Source organism: Sapajus apella, unplaced genomic scaffold (genome assembly GCF_009761245.1).
Source record: "Sapajus apella isolate SASKATOON/1434 unplaced genomic scaffold, GSC_monkey_1.0 scaffold60, whole genome shotgun sequence".
Lineage (NCBI taxonomy): Eukaryota > Metazoa > Chordata > Mammalia > Primates > Cebidae > Sapajus > Sapajus apella.
The window spans coordinates 739,236-765,778 of record NW_022437000.1 but is presented as its reverse complement, the minus strand read 5'-3'; the positions used below and the strand labels follow the sequence as shown (position 1 = coordinate 765,778).

The window sequence follows — 26,543 nt, the reverse complement described above, 5'->3', positions numbered from 1 at the left end:
CCTCTGTATGAGATTCTCAAACCATTGCTCAGAAACCTCTAGCATAATTAAAATTTCCGTCTTCAGTACCACAGTGGACCCTGTGAAACTATCAGACGTCTCCCATCCTTCATTCTCAATTCACCTCTCCCCCTAAGCACAACTCCCAGCCCGCCATGTCTACCTGACAAGTGACAGCCCAATCTGATTAAATGCTTCCAAGGGAGGGGACTCATGGGCTTCCATGACAGGCCAAAAGTGATCACCATGGAGATACATAATTACAGCTGTCAACGCATCTACTGTCCTGCTGACATCAATTTGATTGCTCCCAGCAATAATGATAGACAAAGCTTAGTGTGCACTCTCCTGCACCCAATCACTTTATCTATTCCTTGGTCCATTTAGCTGACATGCAACGTTCACACAAGCAAATAACAGCAGTAAGCAGAACATTTAAGGCATTTTAATTGTTTTCTCTTTCTATGGATGGCTCACAACTGCAAATGTTATTACATAAAACTCCTGCTGCAGCATTAATTGAAGAAAGATTTGGTGGGACGAAGACTGTAGGGGGTATAGTTTGTCCATTATCACTTGTACTTTCAACAGGTCTCACGTTTGAAAATTGCAAATTGCAAAAACTTGTGAGGGCAAAATGTTTGACATCCTGTTAGCTATTACAACATGGTGAAAACTTCTAACAACTAGAGTAATCATTATGAATTCTTATTTAATACTTCTTTTGTTTGATTAAAAAAGTGTTTAGATATGTCCCTATGATACTTGTTTTCTCATCTGCTACTTAACGTCACATAATGCCTGTTAAATCTTTACAATTTTTTTTCTGCCTTCTGGCTTTGAACACAGCATGGAGCCTCCAAGCCTAGAAAGGGTCAAATCCCTTTAGAAAGCACATGGGCAAAAACAATATAAAAAGTGAAATAAATCATATATCCAATAACATCTTCAGATTTAGAATTCTTCCTGTAATCTTTCACCATCTTCATGCCAGTAATCAAAATGAATAATATGAATATTCACAGACGGTACAGCCTTGTCATCTACCAGCTAACATAATGTCATACATATATATGCACTTATTACCTTGATTAAGAGAAAGAGTATGTCCTTCTTCTTTTTTTGCAACAAAAACTATTTTTAAAATAGCTTAATATAGAAGAGCTATGGAATAAAATGGACAGTGATCACTTTTCTGATATAAATAATATGTACTCCTTAAAGTCTGTGATGTTTAATAGAATGAGGCATACTGTTTGCCTTAATCTATTTGAATTAAGGAGCTGATTTTGTGCTTGAATTTCTTAACAAGTGACTATATAGCAGGGTTGGATTAGATTTATTGAAAAGATTAAATTGTAACACAAAATGTCATTTCTCATTCTTAGGATTCATGGTCTTCTTTATTAGAATTTTGGAAAGAATTGGGCACACTGTAAGCTAACATTTAGATCATCACATTTCTCCAGGTTTCCCCTGTCAACTGGATCCTGACTTTCTTGAACACCACAAAATACTGAAAAAATTTGTTTTCAACACAAAAACCATGATTCCCATGAATTTCACTTGTCCTTCAATTTACACCCTTTGGTGTTGACAGGCTTTAACATAAAAGTATGACATAAATCACGATTTTAACCCCTCAGCTGGTATTACAGCTTAATGACTTACACCAGGTAGATGTAATGGTTCTTGGTACTGAGACAATCTCCCAATAGACGGTAAACCAAAAGACTTGTAGGGGTCCTGAAAGTTCAAAGGAAAGGAAGCACAGTCTTTGAAATATAAATCAGCACAAGTAAGGTTAAATATTTACACAATGAAGAGGCATTTATAGGTCTATTTTCAACATATGGTATTTACCAAATCACAGATTTCAGAATATTATTGTCTTTTACTCTAGACAACTTAGAATGTACTTAAAATCAAACAGAACTGTAAGCAGAATTTAGCCTGACCTTGTTCATACTTTATTGAAATTGGTAAAATTCCAACATTTTATAAAACTTCTTAGAATGCCTTGGGCAAAAAATAAAATAACCTAGGCCCTACATCAAAACATACTCGAGTTTAGAACAACAAATGTGGTACACTGAAGATATTTGCTTTCCTTCTCAAAACAGCTCACATATGGTAAAATTTGAGAATTTGGGTTCTTCAAATAAAAACCTGAAAAAAAAACTTAGCACATGCCACTAGATATGTACTTCATTTGTAAATATATTAGATCATCAGAATAAACAGGTTCAGTGTCATAATAAGAATAAAAGTAATACTACTTAAAATATGAAAAAAGCAAGAGCAATATAGCCATGCCAAAACATATTTCTGAACGCCTTAAAAAATATTTCAAGCCAGCTTACAGTATTCTTAAACACAGACATTTATTTTTATTCTTGACAGACATTTTTGATGTCTAAAAGTAGAAACAGTACAAATGTTACCTTGCATTCTTGTTTTAGTCATTTGAAAAAGGCATTTGAAAGTATTGAACCAAGAGTTTATGAGTAAAACCCATAATTAAAATTATGAATTAAGAGTACATGTTTTACTAAAAGCTTTACAATTTAAATTTCAATAGTTATTTTTATGTAATAATAAAGGAGAAAATTATATGAAAACAAACTGCTGGGAAAAATTTTAAGTAAATATCCGATCAACAACTAATGTGTACCCAAGGTGGGCATTTTAAAAAACCCCACGGAAATAAATGCTACTTCTTGCTAGTGTTGTTTGAAAATAAACAAAGAAAATGCAAACAAAACAAAAACCATGGTCCATTCAAGCTCAAGAATATTTAACTAATGCTTTGTTGCCTCTTAAAGGATTGGTAGCTATTTCCCCATCTAAAAATACATGACAATTAACTAAACCCAATTCTTTAAAACTATCTGGAATTAGGTCAAAAAATAATCTAATTTTTTCTGGTTTAATTACAGATTACATAATCCAATAGTTGGCAACGTTATAAAACCCTAACTTTACCTTGTTGTTGGCTATACCAGGTCTCATGACTCTGGACACGACCACCATCCTTCCTCCCAACACCATTCATTTTACCTCAGCATAAACTCGACATTCAACTGCCCAGCCGTTGATAGGAATATCAGCTTGTTTGTGCCTGAGAGGGTAACCCTTAGCAACACGGATCATTTCTTGGACGAGGTCCAGGCCAGTAATGCATTCTGTGACAGGATGCTCAACCTGCAAGGCCAAGGTCTGCCAGTTAATATGTGTAGAAAAAGGTAAATAAAAAGAAATAAACAAGAAGAATTACAGAAGTTTTTGGGTAAAATGAGGTTAATTGTATGTGACATTTACTCATCTTTAACTAAAAAACTCTTGAGCTAGGTGAATAAAATAAAAGAATAAACACGATACACAAATCATAAGAAAAACTAATGCCTAAAAGCATTTGTAAACTATCTGTATTATTTTTCTCAATTTTGATTTATTTGTGGTCCGACAATATTTAAGAATTTTAATTTTGAAACTAATTCTTAACCAAAAAAACTATATAGTTATTTCACTGCAATCTTCGAAGTCGCTGATAATCAACCTATTCTGCTACACTTAACATGGCATCTAGAGGGGCAGCTTATGATTTTCCAAAGCACTAGTCCACCCTAAGTCTCACCTACTTGCATGCTTTCACTAACCTGTCCTGACAAGCAGCCAGATTAGCGTAATCTTGCATCAAGGCAGTGTAGCAGAAGGGAGCAGATGGATCCTTCAGGTTGCTTTCCCTCCACACTGACTTGGGTAATGCTTAGCGTGCACAATCGCAAAACAGAGCCAGTGCGATCGCTCTGCTCTCTCAGCAAACTGCTAACAACTACTTGGACTGATGCTGTCATGCGAGTTCCTGGCCTTCCACACTAACACATGAGATATGTATGTACAAAAACATGGTACACGAACAGGGATACATGTCAATATAAACTTGGTCGATCACTTAGAAATTCTTAAACTTGAGTTAAAATGAAGCCACTTAAGTCACTGGAAAAGAGTGAATTATCTACCTTTCATCTAAAACCTTGAATAAGTTGTAAGAATTTAAACAAAACTTTGGCCACACCTGCTGTTTTGATGCCATTTTTTTCCTGTAAAAATTAAGTATGTTCTAAATGCACTTCACAATAGTTTCTTTATCATGACATGTCATATTTCATACACTCTGACACAGGAAAAGGTCAGTGAACAAATGAATTATCTTCCCATCTTCAACTACACTAATTGAAGGACAGGACTTAGTCATTATAATAATCTTGAAGCTTATCATAAGCAGACAATGCCATAGTCTTTTAAAAAAAGCTTTGTAAAAATAAACAGATGGTATCCATAATTAGCTTTGTGTGTGTTATGAGTTTGTTTATAGTCTCAACATTTTAAGACATTTTGACATAATTTTAATGACAAATCATCACTAAAATAAGCATCTACCCTTCATAAAACAAATGTAACACTAAATAAAGATCTTATTAGGTAGTTTAAAATACATATTTTTGAAAACAAATTTTGATTTTGTAAGAAACAAGACTCAATATAATACAACAAGAAAGTAACTAGCATAAAACCCCTCTATTATTACTAGAAACCAATTTCATGTGAGAAAGCACCTCAGCACTCTACTCAAGAGGTGAACCTGGATGGGTGCGGTGGCTCACACCTGTAATCCCAGCACTTTGGGAGGCAAGATGGGTGAATTACTTGAGGTCAGGAGTTTGAGAACAGCCTGGTCAACATGATGAAACCCAGTCTCTACTAAAAATTTAAAAAAAAAAAAAAAAAAAAATAGCCGGGTGTGGTGGCATATACCTGTAATCCCAGCTACTCAGGAGGCTGAGGCACAAGAATCACTTGAAGCTGGGAGGAAGTTGCAGTAAGCTGAGATCGCCCCAACTGTGCTCCAGCTGGGGCAATAGAGCAAGAGAGCAAGACTCCATCTCAAAAAAAAAAAAAAGAAGAGAGAGAGAGAAAGATACCTACTATGTGCGGAGTGCTTTACATCAATACTATTCACACAACCCTGCCAGGGGAGAAGTAATTTTAAAAATTAAGTAAACCATTCAATTTCCTCTTTCTATGACCAGTGCCCATATAAGTACATACTATACTTATATGGCAAATAAATATATATATATTGAATGAAGAAACAGCAAATACAGAGTCACCTACAGTAAGTGGTCAAGATAGGGCTGGAATTTATCTCACTACAGAGATGAAGTTATCTTCCTGATAGAAATGTATATTTAAAAAATGTATATATAAATATATATATACAATGGTTATACAATTATGTATACATGTGTATACATGTCTTTTAAAAAGCATATTACTATGAAGGTTTAAAGATCCAAATTTATTATGAGACTCCACTTCAACTTTGGAGATGGAACTTTAACTGTGTAAAAAAATAAGTACATCAGACCCACTTTGAATGGGTTCCAAAAGTGGACCCGTTCTGTTCTAAACTTAGAGTCATATAACAGAACCATAACATTTTACAGTCTAAACTAGGGAGCTACAAGTAATTCAAATTAGAAACAACTAAGCAGGTAGCCTAACTAACAAGCTGCTGAAGGTAAAATTCGAAGATAAATTTTAAAAAACATTTACCTTTTGACAAGTACTGTCTAAGTCCACAAAATGGTCTAATTTGCTTGAACTTTCCAGGTAAAAGAAATTAACTTCTTCAAAGTAAAACTCAGAGAAATTAGCTTCTTTAAAGTAAAACTTATAACTTTAAACACTTTTGAAAGAAGTCCTTCGAAATACATAGAATTCCAAAGCTAATCCACAGGATACGAAACATTTCCTTTCGACTACGTTATTATCAGAAATCTTCTAAGCACAACATTGCTTAAATAATCACAAATATCCCCCTATTCCCAAGTACTCAGCAATGGTTTCTGTCTGCAAGTTAAGCTCAATACTTAAGTGACAGAACAGGATTATACAAAGGAACAAAAGGACAGACAGACTGACAGACTGATGGAAGGAAGGGAGGAAGGGAGGGAAGAAGATGGTTAACTCGACCAAAAGTTTATAAAAAAATTTTTTTAAGTCAAAAATTGCTGTCTGGTAAACCAACAAGTTCATCTTGTCCCACTTAGAGGCAAAATGTAAGTACAGAAGTCTGATGCTAATAAGCATCTGCTGTGAGGGTTATTACATGGGGGGAAAAGGTTTCTGTGTCACTCCTATTTGGGAAACACCGGGTTAATCTGAGTTCAACAGATTTTTTAGGAAAGACTCTTGTCATTAGCATGTCCATATGCCCTGCGACTCTCCAAGAGAAGGGCCCTGTGTAGCACTTCCTCTTCCTTTTGCAAAGTACCTTTATGAGTTGCCAAGTCCATGGGACACACTTTTGAAAACAATGCCTTAAAAACATTCAAAATACAAAATGGAATTCCCTTATTGTGACTCCATCCTCACCACACAAATATTTGAGAACCTGGCTTCATATATTTTCCTACCCAACAGCAATGTGCACATTCTAAGAAGCACACAATCAGGAATCCACCAGATAGCATTGTTTTGCATTGTTGATTAACATATTAGCATGTGAATATATAAATCTGGGGATTTAGTAAGCAAGAGTAAGCCCAAACCCACCAGCCCCCCAAAAAATCACTCTCACAAAAAGGTGAAGCCCTACCAAGTTATAATACCTGAATCCTCAAAGACAAATTTCTTGTTAGGATATATTCATCAAGGTAGTGCCACACTGCAGAATCTAACAGTTGTTGATAAATTCATTTGTATTGGTTATATCCCTAGCTCACCATTAATCTTTTGTTCAAACCAGTACAAAAAATTATCAAATGCCATATTATAGGACATAATCATGCCTCATAATATCTCATGCCATAATCATCCTCATGGACTAGAATAAATATATTTAGATCCATATACCTATGCTAGGCAGTAACAATCAGCTGGCTTTTGATAGGTCTATTTGCTATTTTAATTTAATTTTGTCTTCTTAGTCACCATTAAGCTGTCACTATTAGCATTGTCTAATACCTCTTACCACTCCCTCTTACTCATCTGTTGCTTCAAATTTATTTCCCAAAGTATAACTAGGCTTGTCAAATGCAACTGTGAGGTAAATTAGGCTTTCTTCATCTCTGAGTGCTTCATCTATCTCATTTCAGTCGCGGAATAAGCTTAAGAAAACTAAATCTCTTTGACACTGTGTTGTTATCTACCTCATGATTCTAAAAATCATAATAATAAACTCTGACACTGCCAATGTCATCTTTAGCCTGCTCCTCATTAAATACAAATTAGGAAGTATGCTAAAGCTAGTGAGTGAAAGTATGCTTTGCTGTTTACAGAGTCTGAAGTAACTCCCTATGTGATACTTTATTAAGGACAAAAGGAAAAACAGAAAATCTACAGTGTAGAAACACCAGAGACACTGTCTTAACCAAGCCAGCATCACCAATAACGGGATAAAGTGACACTTCATGCTTGCAACATGGTGCTCATAGATGAACAGAGTCATTTCTGTCGTATTCCTGCCCAGAATGCAAAGACTGACTCTAGTACACAAGAAAAGAGGCAAACTAAAATGAGTGACATTTTATAAAATAAATGGTTTATGCTCTTAAAAAAATGTTAAGATCACAACTCACCAAAAGCCTAATTCTCTCCAGATTGAGAGAGAATAGAGATATAACAACTAAATGCTATGTAGGATGCTGAGCCAGGTTTTTTTTTCTTTTACCACAAAAGGCATTAATGAGGCAACAGGAAAAATTTGAATATTGTCCTAAATTAGAAGATAGTAATATGTTAATATTCAAATCCTGGTTTTGATTATGGTGCTAGAGTTACATAAGAAAATGTACTTGTTTTTAGGAAGTACAGACATATTTAGGAGTAAAGAGGCACCAGGTCTGAAATACTCTGAAAGGTTTCTAGTAAATACAGATATAGAAAGAAAGATAAAGCTAATGTGGTAAATATGAGCAAAGTATATTCAGAAATTACCTGTAATATTTTTTACAACTTTTCTGTGAGTCTGAAATACTTTCAAAATTTAAAGTTAGGAAAAATATGGCAGAGTGGTGGCTCACCCCTATAATCCCAGCATTCTGGGAGGACGACGCAGGTAGATCTCTTGAGCCCAGGAGTCTGAGAGTTGACTGGGCAACACAGCAAAACCCTGTCTCTATTTAAAACATACACACACACACACACACACACACAGAGAAAACAATCAGCCAGGCATGGTGACACATGCCTGTATTCCCAACTAATCGGAAGGCTGAGATGGGAGAATCACCTGAGCCCAGGAAGTCAAGGCTGCAATGAGCTAAGATGGAGCCATTGCACTCCAGCCTGGGAGATGGGAGTGAGACCCTGCCTAAAAAAATATAAATAATAAAAAAGTTAATAAAAATAAAAATGTCCCTAGAAAGACTTGTTTCTCATATTATAAAACACTATTAAAAATAAAGACATCTGGCTTGATCAAAATTCTTGTGAGAATCCTCCCGCTATGTTAAATAAAATAGTTATATAATAGCAGATAATTTCTGCAATTTGTTTCCTCTGACCTAAACTTTTAAATATCTTACTGTGATATCTACCTAATAATTCCTAAAACATTCAGGATCAGTAACTGAATAACAGGGAAGTCGTCCTGAAAGCGAGCAAGATTCAAGCAAATTTTAATTACATATCTGAGTTGACTTAAAATTAAAACTCAGTAAAGTCTAAGAGAGGGAAAAGTCACAACATGTAAAAAGAAGACAGAAGGATGCCATGTGTGTTAACTTGGCCATTGTAAGGAGGCTGATGAGAAGTATTAAAAAATTCCTTGAACAGTGGGATATTTGCAGCTGTAATTGTTTGGCAGCGGTAAACAGTGGCCCAGCTGCTTAATCAAAGCAGAAACTGCCCCTAAAAGTGTAAGACCCACCACACATAAATACAACCGACCTCAGTGTGGCACTTTGAAATTTACAAAATCCTTTCTCACATACACAAACTTTTTCAATACATCACTGTCATTTAATAGGGAAGGCATAGGAGACTGCTCTGAAGATGGTGTGGTGAGAGAATGGTGAAATTTTTTGTCATAGAAATAATGTTCTTTTAAATTAACACAATTTTAAGTGACATTTTATTCAATATATCCAGTCTAAACTGATAGATATTACAAAGACTTGTTTTTTGAAAGCTATCTTTTGTAAGCAAAACTTGTTGGATTCAACTTAGCAAAGTAGTTTAGGTATGATTACCCATTGAAATATGAGGAAACTGTCCATTACATAAAATTCAGTTTCATAATGGTGTTTGGCATAATAGGCTTCTGTCTTTGTAGTTTGTTGCTATTCCAGTCTGAAAGGATGGCCAATGCCATTATTTTTGGTTCTGCTCTGTCTGTTCAGAAAGATTCTGCTCTTTCTGTTCAGAGAACGGAATCTAGCATGTACCTATTAAAATTCTGAAGCTCTACCTCCTGAGAATACAGGATCTAAGGTTATCAGATTTTGATCTACAGCACTCAAGTATAAAAAGCATATTGGGAAATAGGCCCCAACACATCACTCCTATAAACTCACCTTGGAAATAATGGTTATATACAAGAGTAACCATGAAAACTGAAGAGATTCTATTACAGGGCTCCCTAGTGACCCCAAGAATAATAATCACAGGAAGAAATGATAAGGAAACTGTTATGGGCCGAATTGCATCCCCTCCAAATTTGTATGTTGAAGTCCTACCTCCACTGCCTCAGAATGTGACTGTATTTGGAGACATGGTCTTTAAAGAAGTGATCAGGTTAAAATGAGATCATCACAGTGGGCCCTAACCCAACATGACTGGTATCCTCATAAAAAGAGAAGATCACGACTCAGACAACACACGGCACAGGAGAGAGACCACAGGAAGACACAGGGAGAGGATGGCCACCCACAGCAATGAGAGAGGCCTCCAAAAGAAACCGACCCTGTTGGCCCCTGGATTTTGGACTTCTAGCCTCCAGGACTGTGAGAAAACACATTTTTGTTGTTTCAGCCACCCCAGTGTATGATACTTTGTTATGGCAGCCCTAGCAAACTAATACAAAGATGTATTTTAAAAGTTAAACATAGATAAAAAGAGTCCAGAACTCAGACAGCAAGATCATTTACAATATGCTTTAAAATAAAACCCCAGGTGTAAGTGCCTGACAAGCTTACCTATACATATGTGTATACCAAAAACTTTTCCTTCGACTTTCTACTTAAGGCTCAGTAAGTAAGAAGGGAGGACATAACACATCCTAACTTCTATCCTCAGTTTCCCAGCACAAAATATGCCAAAACATCCCAATTCTGGCTTACTCTAACCAGCCTAAGAGCCCTGGCCTCTATCACTTTAAATACAATCAAAAAGGTCAGCATTTGCCCATATCCAAGAAAGAAATTTTACAATTAGTTAGAAATCCTGTTCCCAATAATTTCTCCTCATTCTCTCAAATACTTTAACTCTATTAAAGACCAAAATCTTGTAATCTGGCAGGTCCAGAAACAGTTTTTAAATCTAAAAAGTTTTTTAAATATAAAATTAGAATATGGTATTTGCTCAATTATAGTCAATTGTTATAAACCAGAATTTATTTGTAATAATTATTGATTTTTAAACAAATGCAACAGCAAAGGGCAAAATGAATTTGAAAAAAAAAAGAATTTCTAAAATCCTCTGGAATATAAAGCTTCCCTGTGATGCAGAATTCTCTCTGATGAGATTAGAGTATATGGCCTTCATAGTATTTCAACAATTCTACTGTACCTTTCCTTCCATAGTTAAAGTAGATTCGTCCTTCACTGTATCAATCAATATAAGCAACTAACTAAGGTCTAACTAAAGTGGGACAGTTTACCTCTCTGTTCTCAAAGACATATACAGTCTACTGATCATGTTTGGATATTTAATTACTTATTATAAAGATTTTATTCATTTCTATTTGGGAATTGCTTTTCTAAAAAACTAAAAACCAAAATAATCTAGCATTTGGAAATTAATAATTACACACACACACACACACACACACACACACGCAGACGCACACACACATTTGGAAAGGTATATTCAGGGGTCCTAATATTAATCTTAGCACAAAGGCCTAAGCAATGTAGTATATGCTTTTCTCTATCAGCTCCGTTTTTCGAAGAAAGATTTCAGTTCCCATTTTCCTCACAGACTCTTCTTACACAAACACCCTTATAACAGAAGCAGATCTCTTTTAAAGTGGTTAATATTTCAAATATGTTTGTTCACATGTAATAATAATTTTGCAGTTAACTGACAAAAGAATGAGAGAAAGTTATTATTTAATATGTGGATAAGTCTGCCATCTCTTCAGATGTCTCTGACAGGCTTTACATTAATGATAATAGTAATAGCAGTAATGTTAATGACAACAGTAATAGTAAAAATGTTAACCAGTATTTAATAAACAGCATGCAAGTGTTATGGATAAGACACAGTTAGCAGAAAGAATGTGTGTTCAGTATAAACCAGGTAATATTTTGAATATTTAAACTATATTAATTAATTTAATGCTGATAATTCTATACAGCAAATGCTATAATTAATGTCATTTTACTAATGAGGAAATCAAAACACACAGAAGTTAAGGAACTGGCTTACAGTCACACAGCTAAGAAGGAAGAGCACTAGAATTTATTTGCTTGGAGTGAAAATAGTAAATGTTTGCAACTAACAAAACGATTAAATGAGTTCTCCATTAGTCAGCTACAGTTGTTTTGAACCATTTCACAATTCAGAATCTCACTGAATTTCTCCCTAAAAAAATATGTATCTGACTTCAGAGGGTTCACAGACTCCCCTAAAGCTCATGAGAGATCCAGGTTAGCTACTCCTGCTCTGGGAAGCTGTCAAAACCAGCCTGGCTCACACCTCTCCAACCCAGACTCCATGCTACCTCCTCCAGAGTTGCTAAGCAGCTGAGGACATGGGAAGCACTAAGATCTAGAGAGAAGATGAGAGCCAAGAACTGGGAACAGGCTCTTCTCCCTCTCTGGATGAATCAAAACTGGAGACTAGCTTCAGAGAAATCTAGGGAAGAATGTGGAATGAATACATCACGGAGAAAGCCTGGCCTGCAAAGAGCCATGGACCTTGGGGAGAAAGCTCCAGATGGGTCCATGGTCTCTTTGCCAAGGAATCCAAGTAGTCAATAAAAGTTAGCTCAATTCTGTCCTTGAGATGAGAATGCTAGGAGACACACACTGTTCCAGGACTCTGAAGTAGATATGGTTGTGTCTTCAATCATTTGAAGGGCTACTGTCACTTAGAATATTTCAAGAGGCAGAACTCAGTATTGATAACCCCCAAACAACCACAGCAAAACCACAGCAGGGGGATTACTAGCACAAGAAAGAAAAAACATTCAGAATAATGACTACATAGGCCAAGTGAAATAGAGCTACTGAAGGACAGGGGAAAATACAACTTTATCCAAAAAGTAGTAAAGCCACTTAAAAACTTCAAGAGCAGCAATGCACATATGTGCATGTGCCCATACATCCCCTGAGTTCTCCTTCTGTCTCCCCAGGAAATTGGTTCCAGGACCCCTGTGGACACCAAAATCTACAGATGCTCAGATCCCTGATATAAAGCAATATGGTATTTGCATCTAACCTATGCATATCATCTTGTACACTTTTTTTTTTTTTTAAAGAAATGGGTCTTGCTCTGTCACCCCAGCTGCAGTGCAGTGACATGATCATGGTTCATTGCAGCACTGATCTTCTGGGCTCAAATAATCCTCTTGCCTCAGCCTCTAAAAGTGCTGGGATTATAGGCATGAGCCATAGTACCCCATCCTTCCCGTGTACTTTAAATCATCTCTAGATTACTCGTGGTAATACAATGTAAATGCTATGTAAACTGTTGTTATACTATATCATGCTTTTGTATTTTTTAATTGTTAAATTGATATTTTTAATTTATTTTTTAATTTTTAAGTCACAGTTGGTTGAATCCACAGATGCAGAACTCGCAGGTGAAGAAGGCTAACTGTATTGCACAATTAGAATTTCTGAGGTAAAATAATGTGATTTCCCAATTGCAAAATTTAGTCAGTTACTTAAAGGAGAAGATAATCATTGTTGCAACCTAAATTAGTAACCTGGGAGATCAATAAAGAAAATAATATCAAGAGACACAGAATAAATATAAAATGACAGTTATCACAAGAGAAATATATCCAGTAGACCTAAATTGCAAACACCAGAAGTTCCACAAGCAGGAGAAAATTGCTGAGGGCAGGAAATAGTTAAATAACAGAAGAAACTTCCTCTGAAATGAAGCAATAGTTAAACCTGAACACTGAAAAATGGCATGGACTAAAAGGCAGGGTTAATATATACAAACACACATCAAGGCATATCCTGGTTAGAACAAAGTCCCTGAATTCCAAGGATTAAAAGAAAATTAGAGTCAGGCACAATGGCTCCTGCCTGTAATCCTAGCACTGGGAGACCAAGCTGACAGGATCACTTGAGACCAGGAGTTTGAGACCAGCCTGGGCAACAAAGTGAGACCTCATCTCTACAAAAACATTAAAAAATATGCCAGGTGTGGCAGCAGGTACCTATGGTCCCAGCTACTTGGGAGGCTGAGGCAGGAGGACAGCTTGAGAACAGGAGGTCGAGGCTGCAGTGAGCCAGGTTCATGCCACTGCACTCCAGCCTGGGTGACAGGATGAGCTACTGTCTCAAGAAAAGAGAGAGAGAGAGAAAGAGAGAGAGAAAATTGGGTAAACTTTCAGACAACAAGACTACATTATCTGTAATTGAAAAAAAATCAGAATGACACCAGACATACTAGAAGCTAGAACACAGCTGAAATTCATATACTCCTGAAAGACAAGAACTGAAACCCAATCCTGAGCAAGAATCCTGCACTCAATCAAAACAGTATTCCCCTTTCAGGGCTAAAGAAACATAGCTGAGGACGTGACATTTCAGAGCATATGAATTCCACATAGTCTAATGAAGAAATTTCACGAAAAAATGTGCTACACAAATGAACTAGGGCAGAAATCTCAAAAAAGAAAGATGAAGAAATAGCAAATAATGAAAGATGTGCCTGGGCTGTATATATAGGAGCTAAAAAAGGTATTTGGAAACAGAAGAGATAAACTACAAGAGAAGGTCAAAAATAGCTTAGACGTATTAAAGTATCTTAGCAAATCTTCAGTGTTGGAAAATTGAGGGAACTAGTTACCATCCTTACAAATGATAGAGAAAACATCTGTCTGAATAGAAGAATAAACATAAATAAAATTTTAAAGGATAACAGAATTTCCAAATTATCAATGGGAAACAAAAGGGATAATGAGCAATTATTTCAAGCAACAAACAGAAAAGGAAAAACAAAATAGAAAACAGAAAAAAAAATTTAAATATAAGACAAAATAAATAAAATCAAGTATCTAAAATGGGAAGAACTAAATTTTCCCACTTAAAGAAAATGTTGGATTGGGCTCTTAGAAAATATTTTCAGGCTGTGTACCAGTGGCTCACTTCTATAATCCCAGCACTTTCAGAGGCCAAGACAGGAGGATCCCTTGAGCCCAAGAGTTCCAGACCAGCCTGGGCAATATATTGAGACCCCATCTATACAAATATATATACACATATTTTTTTCTAAACTCAAAAAAGAAAACAACTAATAAAGAAGGCTTTAAAATAAAGGACCACACAAAAAAGGAGACGACAATATGACATGAGTCTAAGTCAGATTTGAGATTAAACATTTAAACAAGATAAACATTCAGGCAAGAAAAAAGGTACATAATTCATGTACAAGAGTCATAAACCTACATACATCAAATTATATTGTACATAAATATGTAAAAATATGCATTATTGGGAATGCAGGGAAAACTTAAAGACATATACCTAAGGATAACATGAAATTACATTATGTCTGATATCTCCAGCTAAGAGGGGAACAACTGAGGAAAAGAAGGCATACCTGAAACAACACTGGGAAGTAAATAGGAAGCTGGCTCTGATTCCTGGGGCTCTACCCTACCACTCTGGCTATTCTGAAGTACTTCCATATGTGGGAAAATTACAATGAGGAAAAGAAAGTGAAACAGACAGACACATGGGTGGAGGCGGGCAGAGAAGGAAGGAGGAAGGGAATGCAAAGAGGGGGAAAAGGAAAGGAAAGAAGAAAGTGCCAAAGAAGGAAAGAAATGCAAAGATGTCTTGGATACAAAGATTTTTGGGGGCATCAAACCTATTCTGTATGATACGATAATGGTAGACACATTTGTCCAAACTCATAGACTGTATAATACAAAGAGTAACCCTAGTGTAAACGATAGACTTTAGTTAAAAACAATGTATCGCCAGGTGCCCTGTCACAGGGCACCCTAGCACCTAGTGAGACAGAGGGCCCCAAGAGTTCGAGACCAGCCTAGCCAACATGCTGAAACACTGTTTCTACAAAAACTACAAAAATTAGCCAGGCATGGTAATGCATGCCTGTAGTCCCAGCTACCTGAAAAGCCAGGGTGGTAGGATCACCTGAATCCAGAAGTTCCAGGATGCAGTGAGCTAGGATTTCACCACTGCACTCCAGCCTGGGTGTCAGAGTAAGACCCCTCCCCTAAAAAAACGAACAAACAAAAGACCCACAATGCTCATCGACATTGGCTCATGGGTTGTCACAAATGTACCACACTAATGTGGGATGCTAAGTAGGGAAATGAGTGGGGTGAGTGAGGGACATATGCCAACTCTCTGTACTTACCACTCATTTTCCATAAACCCAAAACTGCTCTAACAAATAAAGTTAGTTTTTAAAATTATGATGAAAAACTCTACCTATCTCTTTCTTAATCAAATAGATTCAATTTTTAAAGGGAAAGAAAAAGGAGAAAAGATATATAGAGAAATTGAATAAAACCACTGTCTTAAATTTTAATAGATGATATTCCCTCATAAAATTCTGAAGGTCAACCACAGAAAGATGTTTCAAGTCCTACAACTGTGAAGGATACCAGTATCAAATGATTTGCATCTGAATTCTAATTTCAGATACGAGGGTAACCTTACTACCCATCTAAGAATTGAAACACAGTACCCACAGGTATCTCTAAAATATAAATTCTTGATTTTTAAAAAAAAACCTAACTTTATATAAAATGAACTGAAATAAAGAACTCACTAATCATGAAGCTATGGTAAGATGCTGACAGTGACCATAAGGAGATAAAATACACAAGTTGGATGAAACCTCCAGGAGAACCATGCCTACAGAAAAGAAAGTAAATGCTGCAGCCACATAAAACTCATAAAAAAACTTGCAAAAATGAAGAGTCAGGGAGTAAAGACAGCAGGATTAAATCGAAGTATGCCAATTTCCATTACTTTTGTAAAAGAGAAACAATATACTCTTTCAGAATGAAATATGAAGAAAAATGACAAAAATATAAATGTTTTTCATAATCATTTTTCTTATTAAGAACATATTTTAGTTCCATGTCATTGGAGGGGAAAAAAAAGAACATATTTAAGGAATTAATATATCTGTGAAAAGTTATAAACGTTTATCTAATAGTCCAGCAAGTCCATCATCCTAATTTCTTTTTCTTCAGTTAAATATAAATATAATAAGCTAATCTATAAGCTAATTTTTCATATGGAATAATAAAAGTAATGAGAAAGGAATAGTTCTACTAGATAATGTACTATAATCTATAGCTATAATACCTAAACCAGTGTAGTGCTAGAAGATGAATAAGCAGAAACATGTAAAAAAAAGGAGTGTGAAGTAATACATCTGCATACATCTGAGATTTCAGTATGTAACATAGGAAGCACTTCTAATTATTACAGAAAAGACTGATTATTCTATAATTGTTGGAACAATCAGGTAGCCATTGGAAAATAAATGTTTATTCACAGAACATCTTCACCCTGTTCCTCAGACCCTATTTCCCCATGGGGCAATGTAGTTAATGAGGAAAGCTCAGACTATTAACTCAGACCCTGCAGAAGAGTTGCTGGCATATCTGCCCCTCCTCAACTTTCAGTGGTGGGGATAGGGAGGGTGAGAGGGTAATGTGGAGAGGCAGCACAGCTCTATGGGGAGAGGGAGGGAAGGTCTCTGTTTTACCAGCCTGGGCTGTTAACAAAATGGCTCCGAGGGCTCTACCTTTAGGGTTGCTACCCCTGAACCCAGCTGCCAGGGTCTTTGCTCAGAAAGCACCTGCCCTTAAGGCCTATGAAAATATTTACAAAGCCACTGCTTTCCGACAGTATCACAAAGGACTAACTTTCCCCCAAAATAAACAAACACCTACACATCAATAAGAAAGCCTAAAGGGCAAAGGATCTAACAGTCAATTCACAGAAAAGGAAACATAAATTAATCTATAAAGAAAAATTCAACCTTACTCATGATAAATAATGAAAACAATATACCATTTTTCACTATCATACAAAGATCAAAAGGCAAAAAAACACTTTTGGCCACGGAAAGAAGGAAGGAACAAGCTCTCCTGTAAGAGGTAAGCTGACAATACTTAACAATTTATAAGAGCACATATATTCCCAGCAATTCTACTTCTGCACGTACAAAATGGATATAAAGGGTCATTCGTAATTGCATTATTGGGATAGCAAAAAAATGGAAAAATTATCAGTAGAAATCTGGTGAAATTATATAACTGTTACATCCCCATAACAGCTTATTAAAAGTCATTAAAATGAAAAAGACAATACTTTAAATTAGGAATGGAATACTCCCAAATTAATGTGTTGAAAAAAACAAAGGTTGCTTCAACAGAGGAAAAAGAAATGGCTGTGATAAGTGTGATACGGAGAGTAACTTTTCCATTTTAGACTCTTATAAACCACTAGATATTTTTTAAACCAATTCTGAGTATTACCACTCAATAAAATAAGAAACTAAAATTATCTCAGCAAATTACATATACAGTAGACCCCCTCATCCTTAGAGGTCGTGTTCCTAGGTCCCCAGCAAATGCCCAAAACTATGGATAGTATAGAATATGATTGCTGTCAATTACAACATTTTTCTTTTTTTTTTTTTTTCTTTTTGAGATGGAGTTTTGCTTTTGTTGCCCAGGCTGGAGTGCAATGGCATGATCTCAGCTCACTGCAACCTCCGCCTCCCAGGTTCAAGCGATACTCCTGCCTCAGCCTCCCGAGTAGCTTAAATTAAAGGCATGCGCCACCACACTCGGCTAATTTTGTATTTTTTTTTAGTAAAGCCAAGGTTTCTCCACGTTGGTCAGGCTGATCTTGAACTCCCAACCTCAGGTGATCCGCCCATCTCAGCCTCCCAAAGTGCTGGAATTACAGGCGTGAGCCACTACGCCCGGCCATAGAACACTTTTCTATTCATGTCTTACACACACAAATTTAATGCCTTTTCCATCTTAACTAAGCACTTATCATGCACTATAGCCATAACTTTTGAAGTCTGACTTTTGACAGCAAAACTGACAAAAATTTCTTTTCCTTCTTCATAATGCCACTGATAGAAGATTCATCCTTACCACAGATCTTAGCAACCTCAGCAAATGACTTTTTTTTCTTTCCTTATAAGTCTAGAACTTCCAGCTTTTCACTTAAAGAAAGCACTGTATGGCTTCTCTTTGGCATATCTGAATTCCCAGCAACAGTACTCTTTGCGTGCTAGAGCCATTATTATATAAAGTAAAGGAGATTTGAACATAAGCACTGAGGTATCATATAGTCAATCTGATCACCGAGGCAGCTTCCTCCCCTGCTTTTTTTTTTCAGAGACAGGGTGTCCCTCTGTCCAGGCTGGAGTGCATTGGCATCATCATGTCTCACTGCAGTGAGGTGGCTTCTAAGGGACTCACCGACAGGGAGTGTCTACAGCATAGAGATACTGGACAAAGAGAAGATCCATGTTCCAGGCAGGATGGAGCAGGAGGGTGTGAGATTTCATCACGCTACTCAGGATGGTTCACAATCTAAGACTTATGAATTGTTTATTTCTAAAGTTTTCCATTTAATATATTTGGAATGAGGTAGACCGAGGGTAGCTGAAACTTCGGAAAAGAATACTGTGGATAAAGGGGGCTAATAATCAATAAAATAGCATTTTCACAAAATCCTAGTTTCCATGGAGTATTTCTCTATCTAGCTGTCCATCTTTCAAATGTGGAGAGAGGTGAGATAAGGGAGAAATATGGTGAGAGGGCAGAGGCAGGTGTGTGTGGGTGTGTGGGTGGATACATAGCTCAGTGCTCATTATGAGAGGAGAACAGAGACCATTCCAAGCATAGGAGTGGCATGATCCAAGGCACGCAGAAGTCAAACTGAAAGGCACCTTCAGGGAAAAGAGAGGAGTCTGTTGTAATTCACATACAGAGACTGGCACTGGCAAGAAACAGGACTCTGGGGGAAAAATCAGGGCCACAAAAAAAACTTGTATTGTGATGCAAAAGCATTTAAACTTTATCTTTAAGCAAGAGAAAACTAGTGACTTAAAAAAATAAAGCCAATATATGTGAGGATATCATAGATAATTCAAATACATAAACTGTGACCAGAGTGAGAACAAACCAGTCAACTGAACTAGCTATTAATGCACAAAATGTGGTGACTTTCTTAGTGCTACATCTCTTTATAGAGAAACAGTACTGTCATTGCAAATTTCACTCTTAAGGAAATTTATAACATGAAGATGGATTTCTGTTATTAAAAAAAAAAAAAGCACAGTTCTGAAGCTGGAGAAAGTAAAAGTTCAATCAGGAAATTTCAAAGAATAAAAAAAGAACAAAGAAAATTATAGCCCTCCAGCTCAAAATGAAACACTAATTAGAGATAACATATATCTTGGGATATAAAGAATTTGGTGAATGTGCCTTAAGTATTATAATTTAAGAATAGTAAAGAAATTTGAAAGAGAAAATCTTCTATTAAAAGAACATGTGGATTGTTTAAGAGTATCAGAAAGAAATCTTTGGAATATGTAAGAATGGTTTTCTGAATACATATGAAGTCCAAGATTCTTTGTTCATGCTCCCATTCCGTTATATCCTCCATATCAAATACCCCCATCACACAGATGCATTCTAAAAAATTAAAATTAATTTATTCTGGTAACTGATAGGATCAGTCACTGGAAGTAATCACAGGAGAGGAAAACATATGATTAAATATTAAATGGGAGACAAATGATGCAAAGTATGATCTTAAATATCATAGAATGCTATTTAAACAGCATTCTTAACGGCATTAGGTACTATCAGAGCTCTGTTTGTGAACAAGAGCTCCAATCAATCAGAGACCTTGGGACATGTGCTAAGTGCAGGCATTAGTGAAATATTTTCCTGCAGTGTGGGGTCCAGTCCCTTGGTGAGAAGTGGAGCAATTTCAGGTCAAACATGGACGTGATTTTCTATAGCACTGATTCACATCATTATGAATCAATTCACAATTTTTGTCATATGACAAAAGCTTTGTGAACTTGATTTTTTCCCTGAAATATTTTTATAATTTTTGAGGGTATAGAATATAATTTCCTAGCAAGCTGTCCAATACACAAAACATAGGTACTTACAGAGTCTTGACCAACTGCATAGAATTATTTGATAAAAATATCAACTACAGGCTGGGCATGGTGGCTCACACCTATAATCCCAGCACTTTGGGAGGCTGAGGCAGGCAGATCACCTGAGGCTGGGAGTTCAAGATCAGCCTGACCAACATGGAGAAACCCATCTCTACTAAAAATACAAAATTAGTCAGGTGTGGTGCTATACACCTGTAATCCCAGCTATTCGGGAGGCTGAGGTAGGAGAATCACTTAAACTCAGGAGATGGAGGTTGTGGTGAGCCAAGATGGCACCACTGCACTCCAGCCTGGGCAACAAGAGCGAAACTCTGTCTCAAAAACAAACAAAAAAATATATATCAACTATCAGGTTTTTTGCCAGAAATGACCATGGTACAAATTTGAACAAACTTGTAGGTTGAGATAAATGTGGCAGAAACAAATAGAAAAAAAAGATACCACAAGAACACAGTAACAAACTCCCCTAAAAAGAAAGACACCATCTGATAATTCCATAAATACTGATAAGTATCTCAATTAAACAATCTTGTATCTCTTGTGTCTGGAATAAAATACAAATGTTTTGTGGTCATCTCAAATTGTCTTCAGAATCAAATTATAAGCTATTATTCTCATTATGGCAAAATAAAGTCTTCATTTTAACCAAAAACATGATTTTCCAACTAATTATCTAATTAGATATACTTAGTTATAAAGATACATTTTAATCAAAAACAAATTAATCTTCAAAAGGCAAAATTCTGTCACTTCTAAAGCTATTCACAAAATAAAATATAGGCTACGAAGGTGATTTCAAAGGAAGTACGAGTTTTGAGCAACAACTGCTGAGTTACTATCTATAAAAATGCTACAAGTATTCACAATATTGGTCTCAAAATCTAGTGATCTAGGTAGATCACTTCTGCCATACCTAATGAAAATCAGCTCCATTATTTGATAGTCGTACTTTACAATGAAAAGACAGCAATGTTCTGGTGATTATATTCATGTGAAAATGATGAACAGGCACTCAACTTTCCCTCCAAACTTCTCCAAGGGTACACTCTTACACTGCAGAACAGGTTAAAAACCCTGTTTCTGACTCCCTTTCAGCTGAGGTTTTCATGTGACTGCATGCAGTTCTGAATGTGTCAATCAAGTGCATATGAATGAGATTTGGAAAGGAAAAGTGAGGAAGTAGTAAGGCATTCCACTGTCCGCTCACTACTTTTGGGGGGTGTTGAGAGACAGGACAGAAACCTATTTAATCTACAGGCATAATGTACCTCTAAAGCCATCAGCTTGGAACCTGTGCTTACTGAGGACTAGAAAACAATTGGTGGGGAATGGGAGATGGGGGAGGTCTTCTTAAAAACATTACAGGGTAAGAATATAGGAAGGAATCAGCCAAAACCAAGAAGATACAAACACAGATTTGTAAACCCAACACTCAACACCATTTTTGCCCTAAAGGCATTTGCCATTCCAGGAAAAAAGGACTATGAATATAAGCTATACTTTTAGTGCCATCAAGAAATCAAAAGCATAACCATGAAGACAGGAGGCCACCAAAAGTATCAATTTATCAAAGAGCCCTGATAAACCACCGCCACTTTTAGTGCAAGCCACAAAGGAATGCAACCTCAAGGGAAGAACTAACTGGAACAAAATCATACATTCTCTAGAACCACAACTGGGCTATGTATCCCCTCAGGAGTTCAAGGAATCTCACACTTTGAGCTTAGATTGGTGTAGTCACAAAATAATACTGTCCATAGGCATGTGATGGAAGAAAATTTAAAAATCTCTATAAGGAAGAATCCATCATCCTAGGTTTTAATTTATTAATGAAATAACAATTTTTAAAATAATTGTGTATGACAGTAACAGGCACAACAGGAACTCAACAGCACAACCAAGAAACAACATAAAAAACAGATAATATAAGTAGTCATTAAGACTTCGTATATCAAAATTATCAGACGCACACTACAAAATAAGGTAATTATGTTCAAAAAACAAAAGCCAAAATTGAAAATTCAAGTAGCAGACAAGAAAAGATAAAAAGCAAGTTGGGTATGGTGGCTCATGCCTATAATCCCAGCACTGTGGGAGGCCAAGGGGGGCAGATCACCTGAGGTTGGGAGTTCGAGACCAGCCTGACAAACATGGAGAAACCCTGTCTCTACTAAAAATACAAAATTAGCTGAGCATGGTGGCACATGCCTGTAATCCCAGCTATTCAGGAGGCTGAGGCAGGAGAGGTGCTTGAACCCGGGAGGTGGAGGTTGTAGTGAGCTGAGATCATGTCATTGCACTCCAGTTTGGGTAACAAAAGCAAAACTCCATCCCCCCAAAAAAAGCAATGAATCATACTTTTAAAGGAACCAAATAGAAATTTTAGAACTGAAATATAAACAATAGAAATCAGGAACTCAATGGGTGATTAATTAATTAAATACAGGATAAGGGAAGGTAAGAAAGACAGAAGAAATTATCCAAAAAAGATGAAAAATATCAATGAGAGGATAAGAAACACAAGAGATATATCAAGGATATCTAAAATGAAAGTTATAGTTTTATTCATTTGTGTGTGTGTGTGTGTGAGACTGTTCCAGAAGTAATAATGGTGGAGAATTTCCAAAAAATATTAAAAGACATTAATCAACAGACAAAATATTCAATGAATTCCATGTATGCAAATCAGCAAAAAGTTAAAGAAAATCTAAGAAAAACGGAAATTCATAAACGCTACCAAAAGAAAAAAGCAGCAGAATGCAGAATGAGTGGGGAAGTCTCACCAGAAACAGTATTTTCAATGAGCTGAAAAAAATGCTGGTCAAACTAAGGTTCCTAATTTTTTCTTTTTCTTTCTTTTTTTCTTTTTTTTTTTTTTTTTTTTTTGGTACAAATAGGTTATCACTATGTTACCCAGACAGATCTTGAATCCTGGGCTCCAAGGATCCCACCTCAGCTTCCCAAAGTGCTGGGATTCAAGATCCATCTGGGTAACATGGTGATAACCTGTCTGAAATTTAAACTCAAATATACCAGCATTTCTGTTAACTTTCTAAGAAGCAAAGGGTCGAGACACAAGACAAACATATCAAACTGGGCTGAAAAATTATACACTGCTTACAGAGGAACTCATGAACTGTCTTCACACAGGTAGGTGGAGAGTAAAAGGATGAAGAAAGCAACAGCAGGCAAAAGATAATCATCAGGATGGCTCAAGCCTGTAATCCCAGCACTTTGGGAGGCCGAGGCGGGCGGATCACGAGGTCAAGAGATCGAGACCATCCTGGTCAACATGGTGAAACCCCATCTCTACTAAAAATACAAAAGATTAGCTGGGCATGGTGGTGCGTGCCTGTAATCCCAGCTACTCAGGAGGCTGAGGCAGGAGAATTGCCTGAACCCAGGAGGCGGAGGTTGCGACTGCACTCCAGCCTGGGTAACATGAGTGAAGCTCCGTCTCAAAAAAAAAAAAAAAAGATAACCATCAGGAAAGAGGTAGAAAGCCACCTGGAGCCCAGACCATCAGATTCCTGACCGCTGGGGAGCAGCAGGGCCACTGCGGAACTCACCTCAAAGCTCAAGGACACAAGGACTGACAACCACTAAGACACAGAAAACAGAAAACACTCCTCCTGCACCCATGGGAAGGCTAAGAAGGGCCCACAGGAGTCTCCCTCTGGGAAAGAGGCACAGGCATGAAGACACAGCTCCCGCAAAGCCGAGGGTCAGAGGCAAGCCCTCAAGCTCAGGATGAAGCAGGCATGCAGAAACACCACAAGCAGCCCCTTGGCACGTGGGAAAACCACAGCAGCAAGAAAGCTTAGGCTCGACCCAGCTCATGCCTGCAGTGACTCAACACCCCCTCCCACAAGCCACCCACCTCCCCAAAGCCTTAACAGAAGAAGAGTTGACACTGTTTTCAGGCATAAGTATGCCTTCCTCATTCTCTCCTGTCCTATTCCACCCCTCAGCCATCTATCCCCCCACGCACCCACCCCAGTCCTAGGCAAGCATTCATCTATTTATCTCTGTAGGCCACGTGTTTTTTTTTGAATGGTGTACCAGACTGAAGAGTGTCCTCTCAAAATTCACATCCACTCACAACCTGTGACCGTGACCTTACTTGGAAACAGGATTTTGGCACAGGTAATCATGTTATGATGTGGCCGTACTGAATAGGAAAGGTTCTGAATCCAACGTGACTGGTGTCCGTCCCTATAGAGAACGGGAACTCTGGACACACAGATGCACAGGGTAAAGGCAATGTGACAACTGAGGCAGGGATTAGAGTTATGAGAATTATGCTGCCACAAGCCAAAAATATCAAGGACTGCTCACAACACCAGAAGCCATGAGACAGGCATGGAGCGGATTCTCCCTGAAAGCCCACCCCCGCAGGAAGGAACCCACTCAGCTGGAACCTGGATAATAGACTCTGGCCTCCTGAAGTGTAAGAGAACAAACTTCTGTTGTGTTATGCTACAGTTTATGATCATTTGTTATGGTAGTCCTAGCAAACTAACACAAATTCCATAAAACTAGAAATAAACTATCTATAGAAATCTAATAAATAGTGGCATTTTCTTCAAAAAAGTATCATACAGAAGTTCCATGAAATAGCATGAATCTCACAAATACAATGCTGAAAACAGAGGCCAGACACAAAAGAATACATACTGTATGATCCCATTAATATAAAGTTTAAAAAACAAGACAAAAGTAATTATGCTGCTTAGGTATGTATTATTCAAAGGAAGAACGATATGAAAACTGAAGGTTCTAAGAAGTCAGTCAGATAGGTGACAGTTCTAGGGAAGATGGAGAGGGAATCAGAATCGGTAAGAAGAAGAAAATGAGGCTGAAGTAAAAAGAGCTGGCTGCTTTGTAAATATTTCTAGACTCAGTGGTGTTTATGATTTTTGCTTTATAATATGTTCAATTATACACCTGTGTTCTATTAATATTTCTGCATAGTTCACAATAGTTTCTTTTATTTCTTTAAACAAAAGAAAAAAGGAAAGAAGAAAGAAAATAAAGGCACCAGTTACAATGCCAGTAGCTTCCTGAGATTTGGAAGTATATCCCCCAATGTCAACAGTTCCAAGGGCAGCCACTTGATTCTCAACGTCCTCACTGGGCAGAGGTGGCGGTTCCTCTGGGAGCCTAGCTGGGTGGTACAGCAGTTGGAGTCACTCCCAGAAGATCACTCTGGGTACCCTTCCTTCCTCCATCCTTCCAAATCACTGAATCACTTCCTATTTATAATATCTAGAGTAATTTCTCTTAATAGCACATACACAGTCAAATACAGTTCATCTAGAAAGGTTCAAGAAAAAAAACAAAGTGGTATTACCAACATAAAGTATTAACAGTGACAAAGCAGAGGTTTAGATATTGAACTTTAGATGGATGCTTATCCATCATTCCTAACAGATGTCTTAGCATAAGCATAAAAACTAAATCTTTATTTAACAGTTTATGGAGTTAATTTTTTAACTTTTATAAAACAAAAAGAGGTGGAGAAGAAAGGGTAAAGTACAGCGGCATGGAGAGGAATAAAAAACAGTTGTTGTTACCTGGAGTCTTGTATTCATTTCCAAGAAATAAAAGTTCTTCTTAGAGTCCACGAGAAACTCTACGGTCCCAGCAGAGGAATATTTCACCGCTTTGGCAAGAGCTACAGCTTGTTCTCCCATTGCTCTTCGAGTCTCCGCATCCAAAAAAATGCTACATATACAAAAAGAATATGTGTGTACATTTTGGACAAAAATCAACTTACCCTTTGTGTGCATTACATAAATGTTTTCTTAAAATTTACTCAGATATAGAGTAAATCATATATCAGTTTAAGAATTCAAAATATTATATGCTTTATATATGTTTTATAATACGTTGACTATACTATTAAGCCTAAC

General features: G+C 36.9%; 1 protein-coding gene across 7 annotated transcripts in view; it reads right to left on the bottom strand.

Moving 5' to 3' along the window:
- Positions 1 to 26,543, bottom strand: part of PCCA (propionyl-CoA carboxylase subunit alpha) — a 424,770-nt gene that overhangs the window by 225,205 nt on the left and 173,022 nt on the right. For all 7 annotated transcript variants that reach the window (XM_032246368.1, XM_032246373.1, XM_032246371.1 and 4 more), the window contains 3 exons: positions 26,205 to 26,355; positions 3,061 to 3,204; positions 1,672 to 1,746 (listed from right to left, as the gene is read on the bottom strand). In XM_032246368.1, the coding sequence (XP_032102259.1) occupies positions 1,672 to 1,746; positions 3,061 to 3,204; positions 26,205 to 26,355 (370 nt within the window). The remainder of the gene's footprint in view (positions 1 to 1,671; positions 1,747 to 3,060; positions 3,205 to 26,204; positions 26,356 to 26,543) is intronic.